At 41.7% G+C, this 26353-nt stretch overlaps 1 protein-coding gene across 5 annotated transcripts in view; it reads left to right on the top strand.

Annotated features, from left to right (window-relative positions):
- Nucleotides 1–24808, top strand: part of LOC132265997 (protein cortex) — a 37032-nt gene extending 12224 nt beyond the window's left edge. For 2 of the 5 annotated variants that reach the window (XM_059766813.1, XM_059766814.1), the window contains exons 2-5: nucleotides 22368–22481; nucleotides 22547–23145; nucleotides 23743–24167; nucleotides 24346–24808. In XM_059766813.1, coding sequence (XP_059622796.1) covers nucleotides 22368–22481; nucleotides 22547–23145; nucleotides 23743–24167; nucleotides 24346–24629 — 1422 coding nt within the window. In that variant the 3' untranslated portion in view covers nucleotides 24630–24808. Of the gene's footprint in view, nucleotides 1–22367; nucleotides 22482–22525; nucleotides 23146–23742; nucleotides 24168–24345 lie in introns of those variants that run through there. The other 3 variants (XM_059766815.1, XM_059766816.1, XM_059766817.1) reach the window with 3 other exon arrangements.
- Nucleotides 24809–26353: the final 1545 nt, after the last annotated feature.

Genomic DNA, 26353 nt, shown 5'->3' with positions numbered 1-26353 from the left:
CTCTGATTCAACATGAATATTCGCGAATGTTGTACAAATAGGAATATATGCATAAATCTCGAGGAGAAATGAGTGCAAATGAGACAATGGAAGAATGTAATTATGGGGCCTTTCGAGTGTCTCTTTTACAACAAATCTTATGTTGATGCTTTCAGAATTACGAGGATCATTTATCCACACATGATATTTTGACAATCACTGGCGGACAATTGTGACAATTGATATTCGCGCCAATTTGCCTCTGTGGCTACATTCATCTGGAGGTGCATATTTATGGTGTGGACACAGTTTATGTGGCATAATAAATAAATATGGAGTGTACTACAAGAAGCGCAATCGGACAGACCGCCGTGTTTGGAAATATAACACACCACGCGGCATCCATCGCGGGCTGAGGATCTCCGTTTCGCGCGGGGACTCTAAAATGATCAAGTGGCGCGCGTAACACAACTCCAATATGCATATTTGCAAATACTAAGTACACTAAATAGCAAAATCTCAGGATCGTATGCATAAATTGAGCGCGCCGGAGAATTATGTGGCGAGACACACGGTGTACAATGTCCAGTAACATGTATTTTCTTAATTTCACCACATGGCATCCTCAATATTGAGCCCGAGCGGACGTCTATGGTGTAATTTATTGATTGAACTCAGTGAGACAAGATTAAATAATTTATTCCACGGGAATCTTGGGTGCAACAAAATGGCTCGTGTTTTGAATTGCGCGCGCGCACACATGAGTGAAACTGATATTGAAATTGATGCCTTTTCCGACACTAATTTCACTGAAATGCCCCACGTTTACGGGTTGTGGTGAAAAAAAAGTACTGGTATACTTTTGCCTCTGGTGTGCAGTTTAATGTATCAATTATCGTTTGCCTCATATTTCAAAACCCATTTGCATAATTGAATCGAAATGCTCAAGACTCTATGGATTTTAGCCACTTAATATTGTTATTAGCATATTATTTAATTATGGCAGTTGCGAACAGTTGAAAAAAAAACAGCGCCTTTTGAATTTTATCACTCCTCTGGCGACACAATCATCCAATTTGTCCAATGCCCTCTGCTCCAAATATTCCGTCCAGGCACTGCGCGCACGGAAATGGTGGGAAATTCGCCATTCGACAAAAAATGCCATCAATTAACTAAGAATCCCCATAAAAAGTCACAGAGTGTTTTTTATTCCTGCTCAAAACTCCACCATTTCTCACACAGGCTTCGATGGTCGCCGGTGAGAAAAGGCCATAGAATTGATGAGTTTACGTGTTTACGATATTAACTGGATCAACCTATCTGTGGCCCAATATCCGGTCCACTCTTGGCAATTGTGAAATTGAAAAATGTGCCGAGGCAAATGTTCTCATGCGCCCTCGAGCGAAGGAAATTATGCACTGCTGAAGTGCGATAATAAACCAGTCAAATTCCACGGGAATCAAGTGATAAGAGTGACACATGAATGGGAGAGGAAAGTCATCATCATCATCAAAATTGGCAAAATAAATCACACAAATGAACATGAAGGGAATCGCGCCAATCGTGCTCGGAAATCTCGTGTGTGGCAAAAGAAATGGAATATCAGGAGTTGAAGTGTGAGCCGAAGGAGTGCCTTGAAACATACAAAGTTGCTAAAACTGATTGAGTATAATCGAGCATTTCCGTTTTTACAAATTGTTTTGTAAACATAGATTGAAGACAGGAAAAATATAGAATCATATTGAAATGTTAAAGAAATTCAAGAGAAATTGAAATTTTTTTTAGTTTTTTGCCGGAATTCAAAGGTATTTTTTATTTAAAAAAAAAATTTTCCAAGTCTCTGAAACAATTAAAAAAAAACGAATGGAACCGTTCCCAAGATATTTCTTTCTTTCTTATCCGCTCTTAAACCTGAATCAGCACTGCGAAATGTCTTCTGAGACTCACAGTTCTGATGCAAAACGCCAATAAAACAAGCATGGCGATATTGGTGTGTGATTACACAAAATAAATAAGTCGCTCGAAAAGGAGTATATTTTAAAGCTTTTGCATCTAATATAAAGTGCCGCCATCTCGATAATTCATCGAAACGATCCGCCAGTCCATCTACATCATCATCATCATCATTATCATCCATTGGCCCTTGTTTGTCGTCGCGAGAGTGAGGCCGGGGCGCATAAGTGAGAGAGACAGGAGTCTCGAGATAATTTCTGTTGATGTATTATATCGTCGTGATAAACGACAGATATTTTTCGTATCTGTGAAAAGATCTGAACACCGGGGTCGAGCTTTAGGAGTCATCATTGCCATGAGGTATAAAGCATGATGGATAAGACCATGAGCTTCTCGCTCTCTCGCTCTGTCTTGATGTTGGCAGCGCCAATTCAAAGGAGAACGAAACTCTGATTGAATCTCACGCCGTCATGGATGGACTTTTTTTTTCTCTGGCTCATTAGGCGAAGAGAGAACAGGAGAAAATCATTAGTGAAAATTGTGTGGCTGGAAAAATAATCTACACACGCGATATTTGAATTGCAACACCTTCGCGCGATGCGCCCATTTGAATGTTAAGGGTGTCTCTGGCGCAGAGATTGACCGAGAGACCTTTCGCTGTGGCAGTCACACGGGAAGAGAGTTCGAATGTTGAGGAATGCATGCGGAATTCAATTATTCAATTAGGTGACTTTTCCCTTGTTAAGCGCAACAAGTGGAAGGTCTTTCTGGTCAGCGAGCATTCCACCAACTCTTATTCGCTCGCTTTCAGCCCAGGGTTTTAATCAGGAATTGCCTTAATTCTACGTGCCGAAGGTAACCTCTTTGCCATAGTTTTGGCTTACGTGTAAATCTACATTTGCTGTATGCAAATCCACGGTCTCACCCTATATTGAGATCGCTCTTGGCAAAGTGTAAAAGAGAGCCAAGAATGGTAAAAATATCAAGTCAATCCGTGCGCAAAATGGAATGAATTAAATGCGAAACAAAATTAATCGCGTCTTTTTACTAATGACCAAAGAAAATGGTAATTACTGACAAATGCAAGATATTCCAGTCGAGATACCGCGGATTTTCTAACAGAACTCGTGTTTGCTACATTTGCAGAAAATGCCTCTGAATTTTATGTGTGCAATTTCTTTTGTACTTGCGCTGTGGCCATTGAATGCTTTTGTTCTCCGCATTTGCCATTGGCAAAGAGGGAGACAGAGAGAGAGAGGGAGAAGAAGAAGGAGAGAAATTTTAATTTGACTCCTAAACCTCTTCCGATTCATCGCATTTTCAATTGGATGGCTTCCAGTGTTTGGGTGGAAAACGGCAGGAAAAAGAAGCCAAGAGACTTACAACTATTTCAGATGTGCAACATATGCATAAGTTCAATGCAGAATTGTTCAATTGAGGGTAACATTGTGCGCCTTTCGCGAGGTGTATTATCGAATGTAGTTCAAACTGTTTCTCCTACAAATCGCACGCGTTTGCAACAGAGTTGTAATGAAGGTATAAATGCAGAGGGATGGTCATTATGAGTAAATTTATTCCATACAATGTTGCATTACCGGAGATTGAATTTGCAAAATATCAAGGGGGAGATATTATGGTCGGAAGTGGTGTACAAGTCAGTAGAATTATTGGAAAGTTTATAAAATATTTCATCCTAGTTTCTTTCCATTCTTCTAGTCTCCAGTTATTTAGTTAAAAGATCTTATTGCATGTCTAGGTTATGTAATATGTTTAAATGCCATATTAAATAGCTAAACAACATCCAGAATTAACCTATCTTGACTATTCTTGCACGGAAATGTTTTACACTCAAATTTAGTCATTGAATGTTCATTACCAAAATCTAACTACCTTCCTAAGGTTTTAAACCAAATTATCAAATATCTCATAAATTTATCAAAATTTTGAAAGCAGAAAATGTCGAAAAGTGTCTTTAAGAGCAGATTATCAGAAATAACAGCTGAAAACTCCCAGTAATGAGTTTGTAAATTCGTCGTCAGTGAGTAGTTACTTGGTCCTCAAGTAGACTTTTCCCAACAATCCAAAAAAAAATCGGGTCTCGCGCAGTGCAATGACGCGCCCTTCTGTGCTATGTTGGTCTCTCGAGCAGAGCAAAATAATCGTGAATGTTAATTGCTCCATTATTATGGGTACCATCTCGATGGTAGGCGAGATTGCTGGGAGAATTCCCCCGCGATTGCATGGCATCGCCGAGAGTGGTTGCATTCCCTCAAACGGTGGCCGGTGGCTCATCAATATGAACTTGTGAAGTGCAGTCGAGAGATGATCTGGGGTTGTGCTGGGTGTTCTGTGTGCCACACTGGAAGTCTCTCGTGTTTGCGCATTTCAATCTCATCGACTCGGCCCACACAATTATTGATGGTAACTTATAGCAGTTGGTCATCGTGTTGCGCGCGCTTCTGGGCCGCCCGCCTGGTCATGTCGGTGGGTTCCGGCAGCTCAACTCCTGCTGATGCGCACTCCCTTCGTCGCCGCGTCGCTTCTGGTTCTCGCCGGGGCAGTTCGCGGTGTGTGTGCGCCGTTGTCTGCCCAATGGTGGCTCGCAGATTCCGTAAAGATCTCCGCCAGTCACTCTCGGCTTGGGTGAAAAAATGCCATCATTTTCCATAAATATGAGACTTGCCCAAGTTACACCGGTACTAAATGTTCCTTTTTTCCCGCGTGCGCGCGCGCGCGCTCGCGCTCTCGTGCAACATTATGACGAACAATGCTGCGAAGCACTTCTTGTGCCTCGCGAGATATGGCCAACACTTGCGCACCCAGAATGATGTGTGGTTGAATTTATAAAGGAGAGTGCATTCCGTTTAATTTATATTTGTGGTAATTCATAGATATCAATTCTTCGCCCTGGAATCTCCGGGCGTCAACTCGATGTTTATTTCAACTTTATACATTAAGAAGAGTAATATATAAAATAAGTTCATGTCATGATGGTGAAACTTGTTCATTCCGCCAGTTTCACATACAAATTCCACACTCTCGCGCACACCAATTCCATGTCCTCATGCGCAATGTGCTGAGGAATCACCAATATTTATTTACCACTCTCTGCCATGGAATTGTTGTGCGTCTTGTGCGCAATATTGGCCGACGAGCTGCGTTCTTTTCACATTTGGGCGCGATGATCCCTCTCTGCATCGCATGAGGCGGAAAGTCCTCGTGCACGGGGAATTCGCCTGGGAATCTGTGCGAAATTGCCACCTTGCTTCCATCATAATGGATAAATATACGTTACACGGCGAGCATTGTGGATGAACGTGTGATAAGATAATCGATCTATCGAGCATCTTTCGTTTATTAATGGCCGCGAACGAGCCATCAACATCGAGTGGATTCTCATTAATTTTCAATGATTCAAATGGGTGTTGTTGTTGGCAAGTGAAATGGGATCTCTTGTTTGTAATTAGACGCCAACAGTGGGATAATATTGAGCATTTTGCTCACTTCTAAATTGATCCTCAGCCACTTATGCACAATTTCAGCTTCCATATAATTACCATCAAATGCATATCCATACGTAATTGTTATATTTTATATCACACACACAAACACTTTTTGCACCGGCAGAAATCTGGGAGTTGCTGAGAAATATTGTGAAACTTCAATTTTTTATTTCGCCTAATTGTTGTGATATATTTTTATAAGCTATAAAGTGTGATTTTCACACTAAATTCACCTTTTTAATTAGCACCTTGTTCTCCCAATCACTCTCAATCGATTCACTCACCTCGCGCTATGGCGATAATAATGGAAAATTGACCACTTGGCATTTTAAACGCATTCTTCAGGAGATTTGCAAGCCAGCAAATTAGTTCAATTGCTCCATTAAGAGCCACAGCGAATGCTGTGTGATGTTTCGGCCGAAAAAAGAAATCCACCTGAGATTCATTTGAAGCATATTTTTCTTGATCAAACATTCTTTATGGTGTTCATAGTCTTTTTGGGGTTTTCTAGTCTAAAAATAGTCTCTGATGGGCAATACATTTTGCCTCATGATGGCGAGTCTAGGTAATATAGATAATGCGTGTTCAGAGATTAATTGTGTGGCATTAAAGAGCTCATTTGCAATCGAGATACTTTAATAGGAGAAAACGGGTGTCTCTTAGTATTATAATTAAAGTATAATATGTAATTCACAGATTTAGAGACGTTTGGCCCAATTTTTCAGGGCAATTCGCGCGCCGATCCACCCAAGTTTATAGATTTTCAATGCAAATTTTCCACACACGTCGCGAGATCTCTCTTGTCTCATTTGCAATGCATCTCAACGCCTTCACGTGCGAACGATTGGCAAGGAATCATTTTTCCAGTAGTCGGAAGCCTCCGCAATTGAGGCTGAAACAGTGGTATCGACAATATATTTCTTCGTCAAGGCATGACATGCCGATACAAACGTTAATTACATGATAAATCTGCATGCAAAACAAATTAATTCAAATACAAATCACAACTCCTCTTTTTTCCTCCCTTCTCAAACTCCTTCTCATGGCTTCGTCATCTTCAGCGGCAGACGGAAACTCCTGCCAAACTGGAATTTGTGCAATTTATCTGCCTCACTCTTCATTCGCCTCGTGCGTTTGCTTTTCTGCTGATTGGGAGCCACTTAGAAGAGGGTCATTTGTTGGCACAAGAAGTGGGCGAAAGCGATACAGTGTACGACATTTGAAGAGAGTCAGAGCATTGAGAGAATTTGTCTATGGATGTTCTTATAAATACACAGCGCACCTTAATAGATTCTCCCGATTCCTTTTGACCTGCAAGGTTTCTCTTCTCACCTATTAATTCGCACTAGAGTCCATTGTTAAGAGGTCTTTTGGCATCGAGATATTAAAGAATCATTGATCTTTCTCTTAATAGCGGAAATTACGATCTTGGCATCTATTCTTCCCATCCGGTTAACCCATCAGTACACACATTGCCGCGCTAGTCGCGCATTTCCAACATAATTTCATGGGATTTCTTGGCGAAATTTTTCAATCGTCCGCCTTAATTGAAGCACTGTCATTTGCTGGCGAGTGATCTCGTAAATAATGCCATAGCAGATCTGGCATTATCATAAATAATGTCTCCGAAGACTTCACGATGGCCTCAACCGCGCGGAGACTTTATAAATTGTGGCTTATCTCAAATTGATTATCAATCTAATACGCCTGAGAATCTCACGGTGCGCCAATAGCGGGCAAAAACCAGAAGCCAAGTCGATCGTCTATTTAATTTCAATTAATTCCTCATAAGACTCCCCAGTCCAAGAGGCGCACATTTGCAAAATTACCATTCCGCCCGATGCGCGCTCTTTTTTCCCTCCCATCGGACATGCTGCTCCGGATGGCTTCTCCCTGGGACCTTTTGATATGCAAAGTCTGCAGTTGCTCAGCGGTATGCGAGCATCAGTTGGCCGTGAGTGGCTTCTTGTGGTAGCAAAATGATGATACTAATGGTCTATCATCGTGCAGAATAGGCGCATCAATCAACCCAGAGGAGTCTCTTCGCGCTCCGCCGCGTGTCTCTCGAGAGGTGAATTGAAATTGAGCGAAAGAAAGGCTCAATGCAGATGAGCATTTCACAGTGCAATCACTCTTAATTCAATATGTACCACCGCCGATGAGGAATTGCCTTGACTCTCTGTCATAATTAACCCAGGAAACTCTCACTGGGGATGATTAAGATTCACTCCTGCGATGAGCCTCTTAAAAGGCAATATATTTTCGGTTCACAACTCCGCAATGGAATGCATAACTTTATGTAGAGCGCCGTTAAGCAAAAATTAACGGCTCTGAAGGGCAATAACTTTGACATTATGAGAGCTTTTTCACTGCGGAATGTGACATGTGTTCGCATAAAAATGCGCCAGACAATTACAGCGTAATTAATAGGCATTGCCTACTAAACGTGGAGATTTATATAAAACACGCCCACTTGGCGGTAAAAAGCACATGATCGCGCAGTCAAAGAGGTGGCTCGACCCATCGCGGACTCCGCAGTATTGACGCAATCAAATATCAAAAGGCGATGCAGAGTCTTGGACGTAATTAGTAAGTATAAAGTGATCTCTCCCGGCAAATCGATCTGCATGTGGCGTCAATTGTGATCGTGCGCGGGTCAGGTCTCTTGAGCCCCTCAAAAAGGGGGCCACTTATTGCCCAAGTGACAGACATTTCGTTTTCACAATTAAATCCACACGATCCACACAGAGTGTCAGTGTGGCAGCGATCGTGAGTGATCACTCTCTAATCCGCGATTCCATTGCGCCGCAATTGTGCTCGCGAGGATCAATGAACACCCTCAGAGTGCCTCCACTCCTCACATTTCTCAGGTGATCTTCTGACACGTGAGATCACAGAATGCCTTCAGTGGCAATTGCAATAATCCATGTGCAAATACGCTAAATGGTATCATTGTGTGGCTAACCATTTAATTGACGCTGTAGATGCAGCAATTTAGCGCACTCTTAAGTTCACATCTGTTAAGTGTGCGCTTAAGCGGAGAGACACTGTCGGATGTGAAATTATGAGGCATTAACTGGGGAGGCTTACCTTTGAACTGGCTCATGAGATGCGCGCAATGAATTCTGGAATTGATAAGAAATTCAGTGTTAAATTCAGTGATGTGCAATTTGTGGCAATTTTCCCAAGCCATCGTAAACTATTTACTATTTAGGGCAGTTTGAATTCCTTAATTTGACAACTCAGAGGAATTCAGACTGCCATAAAACGATACATCAAACTCACTGTTGTGCAATTAAATCTGGGCTCTTCGGCTCATTGGCGCTTTTTTCTGCACTCCAGAGCCTCTCGTGCGCATGTACTATAGATTTTCGTCTCTCGAGGGCTTCTGCTGGATGCCTCTCAATGCTATATATGTTTTGGGTTAATGAAACACAAACTGTTGGCGTGCGCGCGGAAGGCAAAAAGATCGCGCGCGCCATTCAGCAGCCAACAGCAGACAATTAAATGCACAAACGTGACTGTCTGACTCATATTTTCAAATCACCGTCTTGGATTGTTTGCATTGCTATTTTGCCCATTTAACTCGTGTCGATTAATTTAATTAATAAATATATAGGCAATGTGTCTTCGGCGCGATCTCTCGCTTGACTCTGCGCCATGCCTTGATTGCAGAGCTCATACGCCACGGGTGTGTTTTCGCCAATAATTATCCGACCGTGGTCTATTTTGTTATTTTTTGAGTTATTTATTAAATTTATTGGACTTTCCGAGCTCTCGAGACACGAAGAGATCAGTCTAATTTCGTTTTTTATTTCAAAGTTTCATGCCTCAGCACTTTTTCCCAGCTGTGATTCCTCAACCGTGTTGAAATTAAGCCAAGGGAGAGATAATATGGCTAGAATGTGTACAACACTTTGCCATCCAGAGTTATTACCCGATGTCCAGAATTAATACAGATTTGGCAAGGTGATTTCAAGCACCACAACTGTTAAGAACACCTGCAATTTGTTGGATCAAGAATGTGAGTCCTTTTGAGGTGTGTTTCTGCGGAAACTTGTAAGAAATCAATCATTTGGGGCATTGAGAAGATTTGTACACCACTTCTGACCTTTCTCTCTCAATATCTTCCCTCTGACTTCGACACATGTGCAGTAAACCTCGTGAACTGTGCGCTATTTGCTATTATAAATATCTGTAGGATCACCCAAAGCCGGGAACATATCGAGATTGTTAGAGGTGAACATGAGAGGTCTTTTTTCCTTCTCCTCAAATATGCCTCTCATGATTGCCGCATTCAATCTACCATCATTTTTTCTTCGCCGTTTGCCCACAAACTCAGCGCAGAGGAACTTATTAACGATAGTCATAAATGTAACGCTAACCGTTTAATGGGAAATTATTTTGCCGTACAACAAATCAATTAGCCACTTGACGCAATTTTATTATTATTTGATTTCGTGACTCAACGCCACGATGATGGTTTGAGCCCATTTGCGATTGTTGCATTTGCCACAGCGAATTTGTTCAACAACTCATTACGATACTCATTAATTTGTTCACTCTCTGGTCAACTAACATTCTCGCTGAGCATGATCTCTTTTTTGCCCAGCGAGGAGCCTTTTTTGCGTCCTCATTCTCTTCCGTGCAGAAGAATGAAGTGATCAATTTAGAGAAAGCTCACGATAAACTCCAGCTGGAATGCAGTTGGTGTGATTGTTACTGTAAACACGCGTGATTTGGCGTCTGCGAAGACAGAGTGCGTCTTCTCTATGTTCTGCTCAATCACAATGATTGCAATATCTGTTGCTCGCCGAGATGCAATTCCCGCAGTAAAAAGTGCAAGCTCTTATTGAGGAAGTGCAGGTAAAAAAGACACTCTTGGCTTCTTTTTTCTTTCACCATAGAAATGTTGGGAAGCAATTAAAAGAGGAGAATGCAGTGATAGAAGATGGGGCAGACTTGAGTGGCTCGAGTATAGAAAATTGCAATTAATTTACATAATAAGTTCATAATTATTTAATTATAGTCCAGAAATTGTGTCATATATCAGGGCAGTCGTGAAGCAGGTGATTATATTGAACTCTGTGCAACATACTTGTTCCTTTTTTCGCCACTCACGATACAGAATCAGCATTTAATTAAATACCTCCGTGGTTGTTGGACGAAAAATTTAAATATCTGTACAGCGTGACCTTCTCAAGTGTGCCCAAGAAGTGCAATCACAGCACGTGCGATGGATCAAGCGAGAAGGATTCACGAGGTATCACTGTATATTCGCGTTGTGGCACAAAATGTCAATTACACCGTTTCAAATCCGCGCCAAGACAACCTGCAGAGGAAACTGATATCACATGAGGAAATTCACGAGTTTCCTCCAGAAGATCTCCTCTTGGCCGCAATATTTGCATTGACCAAGGGGGACATATTGCTGTGAAAAGTGGTGTACAGCTCAAGGAGAGTGTTAGAAAGTGTAAGTGTTTTGATATGTGATATTTGAACATATTTTGACTGTTCCTCTAAGACGCATTAAACGATCCTTAAAGCCTCTTTATGTTATTTTTCAGGTTATGATCGAAGAAAGTATCCACAAATCGTCAGTTTCACCATTTTTCCTGTAATTTCTTCTAAGATTCTCTTGCAACGCTCAAAATCTTTCACCACATTCAAACTGTGTTTAAAAAGTGTTGAGTAAATGGTGTACAGATTGCAGTTGCACTGTCTCCCCCTCGTAATTGACCATGGTGAGGGACACAGTATGCAAATGGAGATCATCGGGGCGGTCAAATAAATTTCATTTGCATCATTTATTGGGTTCCATTTGAATATTTATGCACTTCCAACCACCTTGTGAGTGTGTTAAATGCCGGAATTTATGTGAGATTGGCGAGAGGAGCGATACAACCCCGCGTCGTGCTCCTTTTTGTGTCATTTTTGATAAATTAACTGAGACACTCTGGCGAGTGAGCTCACAGATATCGCGTATGCGCTATCTTTGCGAATATTCTGCAATGGAGCAAGGAAGGCATCATGCGACAGTTCATGGCCTCAAGACGTGATTCATTGTCCACTCAGTGCTTCTAATCACAGACTTGTGTTATTATTTCATTTTTGGCTTTCGCGCTCGCACAGTGACATTCTGTGTGTCCTGATAGAATGTCCTTAAGTCCACAACGAAGGAAACAAATCCCATTCGCTGCTCGTGCTCAAGACACCACGAACTGTAGAGTGTATCTGGAGAGAAAAATGCTCGAGTGTGTCGCTTGGCATATTGGAATTGACATTATTTCCCCTCTCTATTATAAATTGCATTTGAACTATTGATAAATTGTATCGATGATTGTGCTCCGCTTGAAGCAATAAAATCACATGAATAAGTGTACTTAATCAAGTGATATAACATTTTGCAATTCGCGACAACACGCGGATCAACATCGAAACGCCGCGCGATCTTCAGTGGGAATTTGTGTGGAATTTGCCAAGAAGGCATTTTTTTCAGCTTAAGAGTGTGCATAAATTGAGTTGGTTTCAGTATAATTGCTTAATGATTTAATTTCTATATAAGCATTTTATTACCTGCAATTAACAATTCATCCTCACTTGAGCAAAAGATGATTTTGTCGCTTCTCTCAAAGATACAATTTCATCTTCTCAAGCATCTTCTATTCTAAATGACTCTAGCAAGAGCCAGAGAGAGAGAGAGAGAAACCTAATTATATTGTGGCACTGTGAGGTGTAAATAGCAATAAAATGTCAATTGAATGCTATGCTCCTCCGCCACTTAAAATATAATATTGGAAATTATTTCCGGCCAAATGATAATGAGCTTCCTCCTCCTTTTACGGCGCGTCTCTGGCGATGGCAACTTTATCGACTTTGCAGCTTCTGCAACCATTTTTCTGCTATAAAAGTCATAAAGGCGATGAAAAAGTGGGCAATAAGTGAAAAACAAACCAGTCGTGCGGATGATCATCCAACAGGTTCACTCTCAATGTGTCTCTATGGAGTGTTCAGACTTTTATACACATTCTCTAAAGTGTGGATCCCAGAAAAATCTCATTTACATGCGAACAAATTTAAATGGCTCATTTATTTTTATTGAATTTCACGTGTATGACTTTTCAGAGTGTCCGCATAACATAGTTCTATGACCTCACCAAAGATCACTGATTGACCGAATTAATTCTTACACAGGATTCCTTGGCTCGGTTGACTGGTTGGACTGCTTTTTTGCGGTTCAAAGATACAAAAAAAAATAGAGAAACAATTCTGCATATTTCGGCTACTAAACAAATCTCTTTTGCATGATCGCACAAATGGTTCTTGTGCTGTTCGAATGGGATTCAATTGAAGGTGCTGAAAATGCTCACCATGGAGAATGTCATCCTCTTTGTTTTGTCCATGTGAAATTCGAGCAAAAATCTATAGTGTGGAATCTCGCGAGTTACAGTTTGAACGTGTCGAAGAGCGCCCAGCTAAAATGTATCAAATTTGTATTAGGCGTGCGAGAAGATGAAGGAGACGACGACGCGATCGGCAAAAAGTAATCTGTTAACGGTTTGAAGCGACATTCCTTGGATATGTGAAATTTCTTCTCCTTCATAAACAACCTCAAATGTCGATTAATTGGCCTTTTATTGGCAAATTTGAGCTAATTGAGGTGCGCGCCGAGCCCCAAAGACAGCCAAATGCACAACTCCTCAAATGCTAATATGAAAATTGTGCTCTCGGGCGCTCTTTTTTTTGCCCATTTCACTCTTCACCCATTCGATCAAATGACTTTTTAAGAGGTCTTAAGTGATCTACAAGAGCGGCAATATAGTTCATATGAGAGACTGGTGGCGCGGAGATGGTGAGGCACAACTCTTTTTGCCCTCACTGCACCACATATCGCCTGTACAATCGTCATTCTTTTATCTATTTGAGTGAGAGATGTGTGATGGCATGATGGCAAAAAATTAACTGGAGGCAATCGTCATTTTCTTTTAATGACACGAACACATTATCCCTGATAGACGGATTGTCTCACGCGTTTTAAAGAAGCTCTCTGCGCGGCTCTCAATTGTCACCGACGCACCTTTCCGCGTCTTGTCTCACTCTCTTTTCCTCTTAATTATATTGAGTCTAATTGGCAGAGAATATATAGATTTTTCCCTGCCGCCAGACGCGCTGGAAGTATAACATGAGAACCAAGTCCAATTGCCGCCACAAGCTCACCATATTAGTGCTATATAATTTCATAAACTATCTCACACTACTTTTGTCCACTATTGATAACATTATTACACTGTTGCGGCGTCGCACTGATTCATTCTGGCCAGACAAAAAAGCAGGTGAAAATCGAGATGAGAGATAAATAGACTTGTAATCTGATCGCTCTCAAAGTGTGCACAGAGAAAAAAAATATGATTTCATCTCAAGAATCATCTGATGTGGCAAGAATTCCAATAGCCACCAACAATTGAGATCGAATCGTTATATTGTAAATGAGAGAAGTTAATAAAGTAAATTGGATCAATACTTTAATTGTCTCTCAAAGTTTCACGAACTCCTTTATCGAATTGCAAATGTATTCACCTTTCTAAATGCACAGCTAAGGATAACTATCTTCACATTATTTTGAGGCCACAGAGGCGTCGATTGTTCTGGAGTCCACACAAAATCCATTCACTCTTGAGGCGCACATTTGAGAAATGCGCGCGCGCGCATTGCGTTTCGAGGATCATGTGGCAAAAAGTGCTGTTCGAATTAAATGAAATTAATTGTAAAATCATTAATTGGTCGTTCTTTTGCCTTAGATACCAATCTCACACGGGATTTATTTATTAATTTGTTGTAATTAAACAATGACTGTGCAAGAAAGACATGCTTCCCCTTCGGGGTATATAGGCATTATAAGGTTGTAAAGTTTTCAGTGAAACCCATGAAACCGTTTAAGAAAGCCACCTTTTTGTTCAACAGTCTGGCGTTTTTTCCCCCCTTCCTTCGCCTTCAATTCGACAGAGAGCGAAAGAAGAGCTTTCAAAATTGGCTTTTGTGGCGCATTTTCATTAAAGTCTATGACTCCACAGAAATGTATACAAAACTCCTTTCGGGACCGCAATTGGTGCGATTGATTGAAAAATTTGATTCGATTCCCCTGAAAAATTTCCCATCGCGAGATGCTGTGTGTTGGAAGTTGCGCGCTGTCTTGGCAGCCTTTTGCTTGGACACGCGGAGACATGCAAATCTGACAATTTCAATATGGATTATTAGTGCTACTCCGTGGTCAAGACATGATTCCGTGTCGTGTTCCTTGTGTTGCATGACACACAGTGAGAGACCCAATATTGTGAAAAACAATGCAAAACGTGTGATTATCTCTTTGAGATAAAGCTCTGATCCCTTTTACCAACTCTCAGAGGCTCTCCAAGAGTTTCACAGTGTGACTTTCAGCTTCGTACTTATCGATTGAACATTTATTTGACTTAATCCCCCCCCGTGGTGTAATGCACAGAAGTGCAACAAGGGCGGTTACAAATTTCACCTCTTGTTTTGAAACATGACACTGCCAATCGATTTATTGCTCCCTAACTCGCCAATTCCAGGCGCACCACATTGCTAAATATCTGCTGCACTTTCCTAGCTTATCATTTGGGGCCTCGGGCGATTTTGGGGGTGTGACACTCCACTGGAACACACCACAATCACGTTTCGAGTGATAATTTCAATGAAACCCAAGAGAAACAGCTCTGAAAAACAGCAGAATTAATCTCGATTCATTTTTCTCCGCAACTCTGATGAACAGTGAACTTAATGAGGAGTAAAGCTAAATAAGATCCCATTAAAGACCTCCAAAGAGCTAATGAAGATTGCCTGAAGAAAGAATATGGCTCACAATGGATTATATAAAATTCGATCCTATTCAACTTTAGAAATCACGGAACACATAATAAACGTTGATTTTATAAAATATGAATTTTAACCTCAAAACTTTAGCTTCAGTGCACGAAATCCTTAAAACCTCAAAATACACACCAAAATGTCCTATAATAACATGATTTTTGATGGGACTGTCCAAAGACACAAGAAGGTCAAGGAAAATAGTATATGTCGCAGAAAATTCGAATAAAAATGAGTTGAAAAAGCGTTTAACAGCTGAGATTCTTCTCGTGAATGTGAAAGAAGGAGCCAAATAACCCAGAATTTGTACAGCAAAATTAGGCTTGTAGAGCCAGGATTAGAGGACACAAACTTCACCTTGAGTGGCAGCTTTGGTGCGCAGAAGAGGGCGAAATGTGTGAAGCACTTTGGCGGTGGTGTATGACAGAAGGAGGGATTAATGCAAATCGGCGTCTTGGCCGCAGGGCTTTTATCAGCAGGCTCTTTTGCTGCGCGCTGATAAGGCGAACGCGGCGCATTTAAATGCCACTGCAACAATGCGCCTCCGAAGGCACCAAATGGATGATAAATGGCACCTCGGATTAATGGGGAAGGCGCGTCGTATTGAAATGGCGAGAGGAGGGAAATATTTGTGATAAAATTTTATCAATGGTCACGGGAGACTCACTACTGTGAGCTACTTGGGCGCTGTGAGATATGCAGTGAGACAAACAGAAATTCAATACTGTTCATCAGGAGAGGCGCTCTCGCGGCCCAGGGAAAATCTCACAAATCGTGGTGTGTGGCACAGAGAGAGAGATGGGAACAATTGATTGCTAAATATTCTAAATTGAACCACCAACCGAACGCGGACACGCTCAGGCACAATGCAAATGGCAAAGGAGGGTAAAAAAAATTTATTAAAAGCTCTAATAAATATTTATTTAACTTTATCGTAACTTTTATATCCGTAGGGATAAATTTGAAATGTAAATTGTGTAGAAAATTCACTCAGGCCACTTGGGTATCGACATGCCAGCGACTATGGATGCATTTTCCTTATGCAAATTAACCCTTGTTGGGGCTTTTGATGTGGAGGAGAGCACTCAATGCGCATTGTGGCATAAGTCATAATGCAAGAGGGGCACTTTCTGTCGCATATTGATATGTTTTCATCACTCTCCAAGTGGATTTGGGATTAAATTGATTTTATCGAGATTAATTTAACAATCTCTCGCATAGCATTTTCAGTGCATATTGCGAGACATTTGTTGACTTAACCCTGCATTGGGCGCTCCTTTCTCCACCTTCTTCTCGCACCTTCAGCTCAAGTGCAGGAAAACCTCCGAAAAGAAGTGAGCAGAGACAAGAGAAAAATGACACCTTCTATTTAAACTCTCTCCTCCGCCTCTTCACTGCGTTTCTTTTTTTTTCCCTCACATCGCACTCTTCCAGCCCAGAGTACTGAATGTATCTCGAAATGTTGCTTTTTTTCCTTGACAATAAGGCAAGAAAGAAGCAATAAATAAGAAGGAGTAATAATCCAGATCTCACAACCGGTTCCATGTCAACCAAAACTGATTTGAGGAGATTATACTATTAACATATTCCCCCACAGAGTGATCAAAATTGAGTGAAGTGAAAAAAAAGAGCCGTGGAGAAGAAAACTTAGCTCATAGTTGATTCTACATCGTCCAATTTCTTTCGTAATCCTCTGCATGAAACACGTCTCGCGCTTGACCATTTAATATAGTGCGAGAGGCTTGTTATATATAGGAGTGTGTTGGAAAATAAATTCGACTTACTCACAATCCACAAAGTGTGGCATCATCAAATGGACATTTGAGATTTTGATTAAATTTTAGGACACCACCGTTGAGTGTTTCACATTCCTCCGCCAGTTGAGTCTCGTATCTGTCTCTTGCCGGTCATTTTGGGCAGCATCAGCGTGAAAGATCACTCCACGGATGGGAATTGATGGCACAAACTGCGTGTGTGATTTTGCATAGATTATGCAAAAGGGTTCATCGTCTGCCATCGCATTGATGTCTTTCGCTCAATCGACCGCTTTTCACCACTTTGCATCAGTCATTGGATAATTTGCGGCTGCATCTGCAGCTAATTGCTCATGATACTGGATACTATATGCACTCATTTTCAGCACAATCCAATTAATTCTCCTCCTCTCATTCCGTCTGCTCAGCCAAGTGTTCGATCCGGTTCAAATGAGACAGTTTTCGACTTACACCACACACTTGATTTAATTTGCCAGCAATATGCAAAATCGTCTTGACTTTTAGTGCCTTTTTTTGCGGGCGCCGAAACTTTTCCAAAAGCAAAAAAATGCCACACACTCATAGTTATTTGCTTCCAGCATGATAAATTGAATGGTGTTTTAAAGTGTCACGGAATGAAAGTGTATAAATTTTACAGCCACGATACAGAAAAAAAAATCTTGAGTTATTTATTAGCATTTTCTCACTTAATCCTTGGTGACACTCGTGAGAAAAATTGCCACAGTTGGAAAATTGCGTCTCAACTTGAGCTTTTTTTCTTGCACACTCGCACAACTTCCGATTCTGGGTGACAACATCTCAGGATCAAGTTGAGAGGGAGAAAAGCACACGGATTAGCACCGCGAAGAGCGCACATGTGGGTTCATCAGATGTTGAAGATTTACTGGAGGAAAGGCGTCTTGAGAGCGCTGTACCATCCGCGATCGCCACAGACACACCAGCAATTTTGCAAGACAAACGCCAGCCAATCGCCTCGTGCATAGTCAAAGCTGCCACGAATGTAGTGGAGCAGCGATTGACTGTTCATATGGTGTTTAGGTGCACAGTGGATGTGAAAAAGTGTGGTAAACAGTCCACGTACAATTCATTTCATTTTTGCCATCGCCGGAAGATTTGGAAAAATTTCCACAGGGAATTCTGCATTTGATCCTTCCTTTGTATTTTCCCTAAAATTGTGTTTTGCTCGTTTTGTCATATTTTATATGATTCAACATTCAATATGACTTAAATTGCAATTACTTTTTTCAAATTACAACTTCTCAATTTGTAAAATTTCTCTGTATTTCTAACCGACAATACAAGCTGTCGTGATATCTGATGACTACTTGTGAAGGAAATCCGCCGAGATGCGAAAGAATCAGTGACTCTCTCACTCTTTGTCTCAAGCTAAATTACATGTTCAGGTGAACTGTGCGATATCTGCTGTGAAGAATCACAAACACCTCTAAGCAGCGCGTCTCTGAGCTTATCACTCGCTTATCATCGCTCATCTGTTCGCGGCTGAACCGCCATAACAACACTCTGTGTCTGATGACTTTTTGCCAAACCACTCCCGCGATGAGTGGCGATAAGGCACACGTTGTTGCAGACTTTGTTCAACATCTGTAGGTAATCAGGTGAAGCGGCTGCGCTCATTGGCATGGATGTATTGCAAAAATATTGCGAATATGTCGCATTACATTGGTTATTGATATGTCATTAGGCATTAAGTAGAAAATGCAGCTTATTTCTGTATTAATGCTCACCTGGGGGACAATTAATGCCGCATATTTCATAAGATATTTCCAAGACGCTCTGTATGCAATTTTCCAATGTCTTGTGCATCGCGCTCTCCTTGCCCGCCCAGAGAGATTGAACATCTCTTTTCCTGTGTATGATTTATCGCTCTGCACAGTGTCAATTTTTGCTGCTCTTCCCCATAAGCAAAGAAAAAAGGCGAATTAATTAGTGAGCGCCGAGATGGTAATGTTTCATTTCCATTTTTCGTTTAATGACTATTGATCTCTTGGGGTTTATTAAATTTCACCGCGCAAGGCGGCCAAAAGGGAATTGCATGAATGCGCAGATATTGGGCTGTATGATGATGATGATGATGGTGGAAAAAAGGGCAGTGGAAGCATAAAGAGGATGGTGGAAAGAGAAAAAGAAAAGCTGGGATCACGACTTGAAGCACGCGCCGATCTTTTGATCGATATTTTGTTGTAGCATTTCTCATTGCATTTATGCCTTGGCAGAATCGCAGGAGAGAGAGAGATTGTCTTGCCAGTGTTCTTTGCAGAGATGTTGTTGCTGAAGAGGCGACAGGAGGGTTGGATAGGTGAATGCCAAACAGAACAGCCCGTGAGGATCTCAATTTCATGGGCCTCTTCCCGCGCTTTTGCTCCCAATACTCAACGAGATATTAAATGCGCACAATTGCTATTTATCTGGCTGGCGAAGAAATGGCTCGCGAGAGGGAGAGAAGGAAAATGAGAATTATAAGGTGGGAAGATGAGGAAGAATTCGATGATGAGGCTTCAGCTACCAAGCTGACCACATAGATTGCAATTGAGCGACTCTGGAAAACTACAACTCGCGCTGAATCAGGACAGTGTTTGTCGTTGCTGGGGAAAAGAACACAGCTTTTGCGCATTGGAGATTCTCCACATGAGCTGGGGAATGTGAAAAGGCATGATTTGTGCTCTCCACCAGCCAATTCCTCAATTTGATGTGTCTCTATCACTCCCTACTTAAATTTTTATTAATTCAATACCTGACGCTCATATAAAGTAATAGAGTTGGGAAGATGGGGAGAAAATCGTAGTCCTCCAGCGCTCAGAAATCCCTCCGGAGAAGCGCAAAACGCGCGAAACTTGGTGGTCAGAGCGTCCCAGAGGAAACTATAAATTAATTATAGATCGATTTAATTGCGATCATGTCTTTTTTCCTCCACTCTCTCTCGCTGTATTTTTCGTATTCTTGTGAGCACTTTTACGCGCGCTCACAAGTGCCGATGGGACTTGTTCCCAGCTGAGATGAACACCAATTAAACCGTCAAGCGATTAAATTTTCCGTTGACTTTGACTTCTTTTCGATCATTTGCCAAGCACGCCGTGGTGAGGCTAAATTGAAAGCACTCACCACGATGGCAGATTACCTGAGCGAGGAAATGTCACATCAAAATGTATATAAGGCCATAAAATAAATTTTCGGGGATAATGACTCAATTTTCGTCACACAGAAATCACCCAAAGCCACGCATTGGCGAGCGCGGGGAGATTTTGATGGCGCTGAGCGGCGACAAAAAAAAAAGACAGAGAACATCTCCATCTCTGAATAAGGAGAGACTTTGAGACCATTAGATAGTAAAATAGTTGTCACGCTGTTATGATGGGAGGCACCTCATAAAAGTGACACACTCTCGAGCGCTGTATTCTCTGCGCAGCATTCTCTGCGCCTCATGATCACCCAGTCACGTATGGTGATCGAGAGTTGCGCCTCTCTCTCAGCCCCCATTCGCCTGCACTCGCGGTATCTTATCAGGAATGCCACAGGTGAATAAAATTGACTCTGCGGATCTCGCGAGAAGTGCTCTCTAATGCCCATTTGGCTCCAATTGAATGCACTCAACCGCACTAAGTATCTCACCAAGCCCAAAATGAGATTCTCGATACTTCGGCCAGAGATACCTTCTCTCGAGATTATTCTGTGTGTCTAATGAGACCAAATATGCAGTTGAAGACCTTCGTCAAACTACAAAAGCAATAATAATCTCGAGTATTTGCCGTCAAGAAGCAATTTGCTCACCGCGATAATGAAGTTTATAGGTTTAATCACTCTCTTAATCCACATCTTCAGGCTCTCTGAGGCATTTGCCAGATGCATTCGAGAACAAACATGATCCTTTTGATCATTACTACAAAGATTGATAAAAATCTGTATCAACTTTACATGATAGGTATATAATTTTAAAACAATTGGCTTATGCAACTTTATAGTTATATCTTATTATTATTAGATAAGATATGACATTTTGTGTTATAAGAATGTGACATGTCTGATTTTTTACTGCTGAATTGAGATTAAATTTGCTCTAAATCGTAAAAATAAGGCTCGAAAATACTGAAAGAATACAAATCTGTGTACAAAACCTTTAAAATTATACACAATATACGAGATGTCATGGTGTAATACATATTTTATAAAATTCTTTAATGTGCAACTAAATTTGTTGAAATTCTTCTGAATTCTGAATTCTTCTGATTGAATATCTTATATTTCTTATTGTTTTTCATATTCGTTTACTAATTCTGCCGTTAAAAATACTTTAAATTCTCTCTAAATTCCCCAATATGACTTTTCTCTTGAGAGCAAGCTTAGGAATGAACATAGTGAAGCTACCGAAGGTCTTATCGCTCCCTCACTGCCTTCCTGAGGGTCAATAAAATTATTTGTAATTATTTTCTTATCTCCTAATGGTAACATCGCGACATTGGAATGCCTTCCCACTGATTCGCTGCAATTTCAGCCTTTTGCAATTTATCCGTTCGGTAGGAGTATTGCGAGATAGTTTATGAGAGTGAGAAGCGCGGCGTGAGAGCTTTTCCAATATCTCTGGGCATAAGTGATGACGAGTTAGAAGTGCCAATAGCGGTAATTTATTTCATCATTATGAGAAGTTTGCTTATCTCTTGGGCGACCTATTAGTGGACTTTCTGGCCTGTCGCGCTGCGAGTGAATCGGACAGGGATAGTCGCGCGCTGGCTCGCACTATTGGGCAATTACGTAAATGAGAAATATTCTTTTGAGCGAAACTTGTCATAATAGCCCATGATAGTTGTGCGCGCGCGTATTGGATCGATATGATTAATCGACAGTGGTTCCATTGACCAAGGAAGAAGGGGAGAAATTATGATCTCTCGATGCTGTAGCTGATAGCGGACAAGTCCTGCGATTCTCCACTTTGCCCAGCATCGCAATTTACCATCTAAACGCATGTGCACAGTGTCTGAAATGTATCGATTATGGATTTGCTGCTCTGAATTATTTATCTAATGTTACACTCACGCAGAGTGGCCGTCTCTTGGTCACTGGAACTGCTCTCTAACACTTGTTCACATCCCACAGATCATCTCTGCCAGAGACGCACAAATGCGTGCTGCAAATTGCCATGAGAGTGATTTATATTTTAATCTGCACGTTACGCTGTAATTACAATAGGAATTACTAATTTATTTCAACCATATATCATGCACGAAAAGCAGAGAGATCGTCTCTGAAATATTATCCTCTGCAGCTCCCTAGGACCAGCAGCTTCGCTCCGCTTGGCTATAGCGATCGCTTCATCCCGAGGAGGACCAGCGAAAGGACAATATCACTGGAGGAGGAAGAGAGGTGCGATGTCCTGATGGTGTGCACTTTATAGAAGTTGTACTTTTAGTAATGCAACTACAGAAGAATTTACTCCGTTCGTAGGCCTCCGATAATATGTCCTGGAAGCGCTTCAAGTACGCCGCGGCCTTGGAGACTGTACTCAATGTGCAGCCGAAGAAGAGGATATGTCAGTGGTCAGAGAGCAGAATTCTCTCCTTGGCCGATGAGCTGCAGAGGCACTGCGCTGCGTCTACTAATAACTTTTACTGGTCGCCCAAATTTAACTACAATCTCACGCCGAATTGGTACAAATCCCTCGACTGGGCTTGCATTCCGCGCTCTCGGTCCATCGCCTTCGTGGATACTGTTCACAGCCTGCCTGGCTTCTTCTGTGCTGGTCACAAGAAGCTGATCGAGTGGACGACGAACAACAGAATCGTGGCCTTTGTGGGCTCAGAAATGGCGTTCTGGACGCCTGGCTCGCCCAACTTGATGGTCTATTCCGTGGATTACATCACAACGCTGGCCTTTGATCAGACTGGTAAAGTCATGGCGGCTGGCGGAAAGTACGACGGACGAATTTTACTGGAACTCTGGCAGACCGAAGACAGCAACATCCGCATGACAGCTGCAATTAACATGAGTGAAAATTCGACAATTCGGAGCCTCGCGTGGAGCTTCAACGGAGAGTATATATTATGGTAAGACGACTTTCCGATACTTTTCGTACGACAGTTCAGTATTAATGACGGATTTTCCAATACTATTCCGTGATATATGTTCAAATTGAATAGCTGTGAAAATTCTCATTTTTATGTACACTTTATTATGGCATTTGAACGGAAATTTCTAATAGAATTCTGTAAGAAATTCCCATGTTTGAGACTAAGAAGAGCATGGAAACAGTTTTTCACAATAAAACCTATTAGAACATTCAGATAAAGTCAAGTAATAAAATATTTAACTGTGTCAAGGAATTATTTCACTTCACTTCAAATAAATAGTATTTGGGAAATGTCAATGGATTGTCTCTCACTTTTCCATGGTAGTATTTTTATCAGGTTTTGAATAATTTATTCAAAAGCACTGGTGAAAATATACGTGAGAGTGCTTGAGAAATTCTGAGAAGTCTGCCAAATTTTTTGGTCACATTCTCAATGTTTAATTCTCTTGAATATAAATCACATCGAAGACGGAGGTAATTAAAAATTCTCTCGGCACCCAAATTCTCCAACACTGATGGAATGCCATTAAGTAATTACAAGGGAGTAATTAGCGATCTTTTTCGTTTTTCACAGTGGCCAAAAATCCGGAACTCTCTCCATTCATCGCGCTGTAAATCTGGGCACACCAAACAGCGGCGATTACCAGAGCTTCAAGGATATTCACAGTGCGGGAATTTGCGACATCAAATTCTCGGCTGATTACAGGCGCTTCAGTTGCGTGGACGTGTCTGGATGTCTGTCGGTGTGGAGTTGGGCCAACAAGGAGCCGCTGTTCACGCTGCAGAATCCCTCGAAATCCGCCGTGTTCATGGACTGGCATCCGTGGTGCTCCACGGAGTTGGTTATAGCGTCGCGATCGCCCGCGTCCATCGGCGTCGTGAACACGGTTGAGCAGCGTATCATTGGCTGGTACAAACGCATTGACGACAAGTGCCAAATCAACGCCATCAGCTTCAACAAATTATCGGCAGAATTGACCGTCGCCTGCCAACGCTTCGGTGAGTTGCATATTTCTCCCGAGCTCCTGACCAAGAGAACATTTAGCATTAGCAAATCAAAGAAATTGCTCATCGTAAGCAGAATCAAGTGTTACACATAAAAAATGTCCATTCAAACAATATTCTGATAGACTTTAGACCTTAAACTTTACTTACTTCTCCTTGTTTCAACGGATAGACGGAAATAACACTGCAGAGACGGTAATCATTGTGCTGGCGTCATTGGAGCACGTTGCGGATGTGCTGAAGAAGAACAGAATGGGCCAAATCTGCCATCTGTTGTGGAGTCCAGACGGAAAGACTCTCTCCTCGGTGGACACTCGGGGAAACTTCACCCTCTGGGATTTCTTCGGCAAGTCCGAGATTGCTGTCAACAAGTTGAGCCAGAACAAGCCGAATCCACCAAAGAAGCCGGGAAATACTGGTCAACCCGGATGTTTCTCCTTGAGTACAATTAGATAGCTCTCTCTCTCTCCCAATAGATTGCTCTTTGTGCCATGTCTAAACGCCCACCCACCAAAAAATCCACAATTTATTCAATGGCGTGATGCTTTCTCGCCTCGCCGCCAAAAGTCACTTTATCCATTATAATAATGTTCATCTTGGGATGTAAAAATATAAATTATTAATGATTATCGCAACATTTTTCATCTTTCATTCGTGTGCACTTTATCCTCATTGTCTGTCATCGCATGATTCTGGGGGAACAATTGTCAATTTGCATAAAGTGATATTCACATCAATTTATATGAGTCGCGATGTAAAATTAAATATTCATTGAAGTGTGTGTATTAGAACATATAATGTTAGTAAAGTCTATTTTTGAAGAAATTCAATTTGAAACTCATTTCACCATTGTAATTGTAATTCATTCGCCGTTCTATTCACCTCGATGATACCAAAGAGGATGAGATTTTGTTATATTTATGTGTCTCGGCAATTCTTGAAGACTTCTTCCGCTCGATTATTCAAAATTTAATTGCAATTCTACAAATCAGAGAGCAAACTTTATAAATTCTCCTCATATTCCCAACTTCTGTGCCTGCGCGAGGAGTTTTGTGCTCTGTGGAGAAGAATCACTTTTCGCTGATCAATGGTTGATCTTGTGAGGAGAATTGTATGGACTTCTTGTGATGGAGTCGAAAGCTCTGTGGCAATAAAAAGAGTATTGTTGAGCACAACGCCCACGCTTTGGGCTCACTTTCTGGTCACGAAATTGACCGTCTTCTTTGTTCCTCATTGTTCAGGAGAGCCAAACACATTCCATGCAGCTGCAACAGGTGGATGGGATTTTTTCCGCGAATTTGCGTACTGTGTGATAGCTTCCCATAGTCATTGTTGATAAGGTGCGCGCATTCCGGGCGACTGGCGAGGATTGCGCACGATATTTAGGCATTCGCGAGGAGCCGCAGAGGAGCGACTTTCTCGGTGGAAAAAGTGAGAAAATAGTGCCAGAACATGCTCTCAAATCCGAATATGGTGAGACGCGTTTGCTTGTCTCTGCGGAGCGCTCGTCCTCTCGCATTGCGCGGCCGTATATGTCTTCCTGGGCGCACGGGAACACATGTTGGGAGCGCGAGGAATTCCACCAAAGAAGTTCCAGAGACGGAGAGAGAGCTGAAGAATTTACACATGAGCCTTCCTGAGGTATTAGAGGCATTCAGCTGTGCCGGCAATGGTTGGTGATTAGGCTGAAAAAGTTGACTCAACACGAGCGCGAAAATCCCGTGGCCCGTAATTCACTTTGGGGCTCATTTGGCCTCGGCAATTTAGCCTGATGGGGGATATAAGAGTGTCTGCGCCAGGAGAAGTCCACAAATTGTAAATGCATTAGAAGAGATGTGGACACAGATGATTAATAACGGCGACAACAATTGTCAAGCCACTGGAAGACATGCACAAAATCGCATCCAGAGCGAGATGATGATGAATATTTATGGGAAGGTGTACTTGCATTGCTCTGGAGCAGTGTAATTAGTGGCCTTTTGTTCATTTTCTCCTTCTTCCAATCGCCACAGCGACAGATAATCAATTTAATTCAATTTGTGCACATTCGCAGGCCAAGAGAAAGACGCGCAATCACTGCACACTCTCCGCCATTCACCTCAACTTCCACACAAATTACAGATGTGGCAAATCTTTCTTGCCTTCATGTGCGCGCATATTCATGACATTCCACGGAATTC

The sequence above is a fragment of the Phlebotomus argentipes genome, unplaced genomic scaffold (genome assembly GCF_947086385.1).
Source record: "Phlebotomus argentipes unplaced genomic scaffold, Phlebotomus argentipes genome assembly contig_5, whole genome shotgun sequence".
Classification (NCBI taxonomy): Eukaryota; Metazoa; Arthropoda; class Insecta; order Diptera; family Psychodidae; genus Phlebotomus; species Phlebotomus argentipes.
This window is presented reverse-complemented; position numbering and strand designations above follow the sequence as displayed.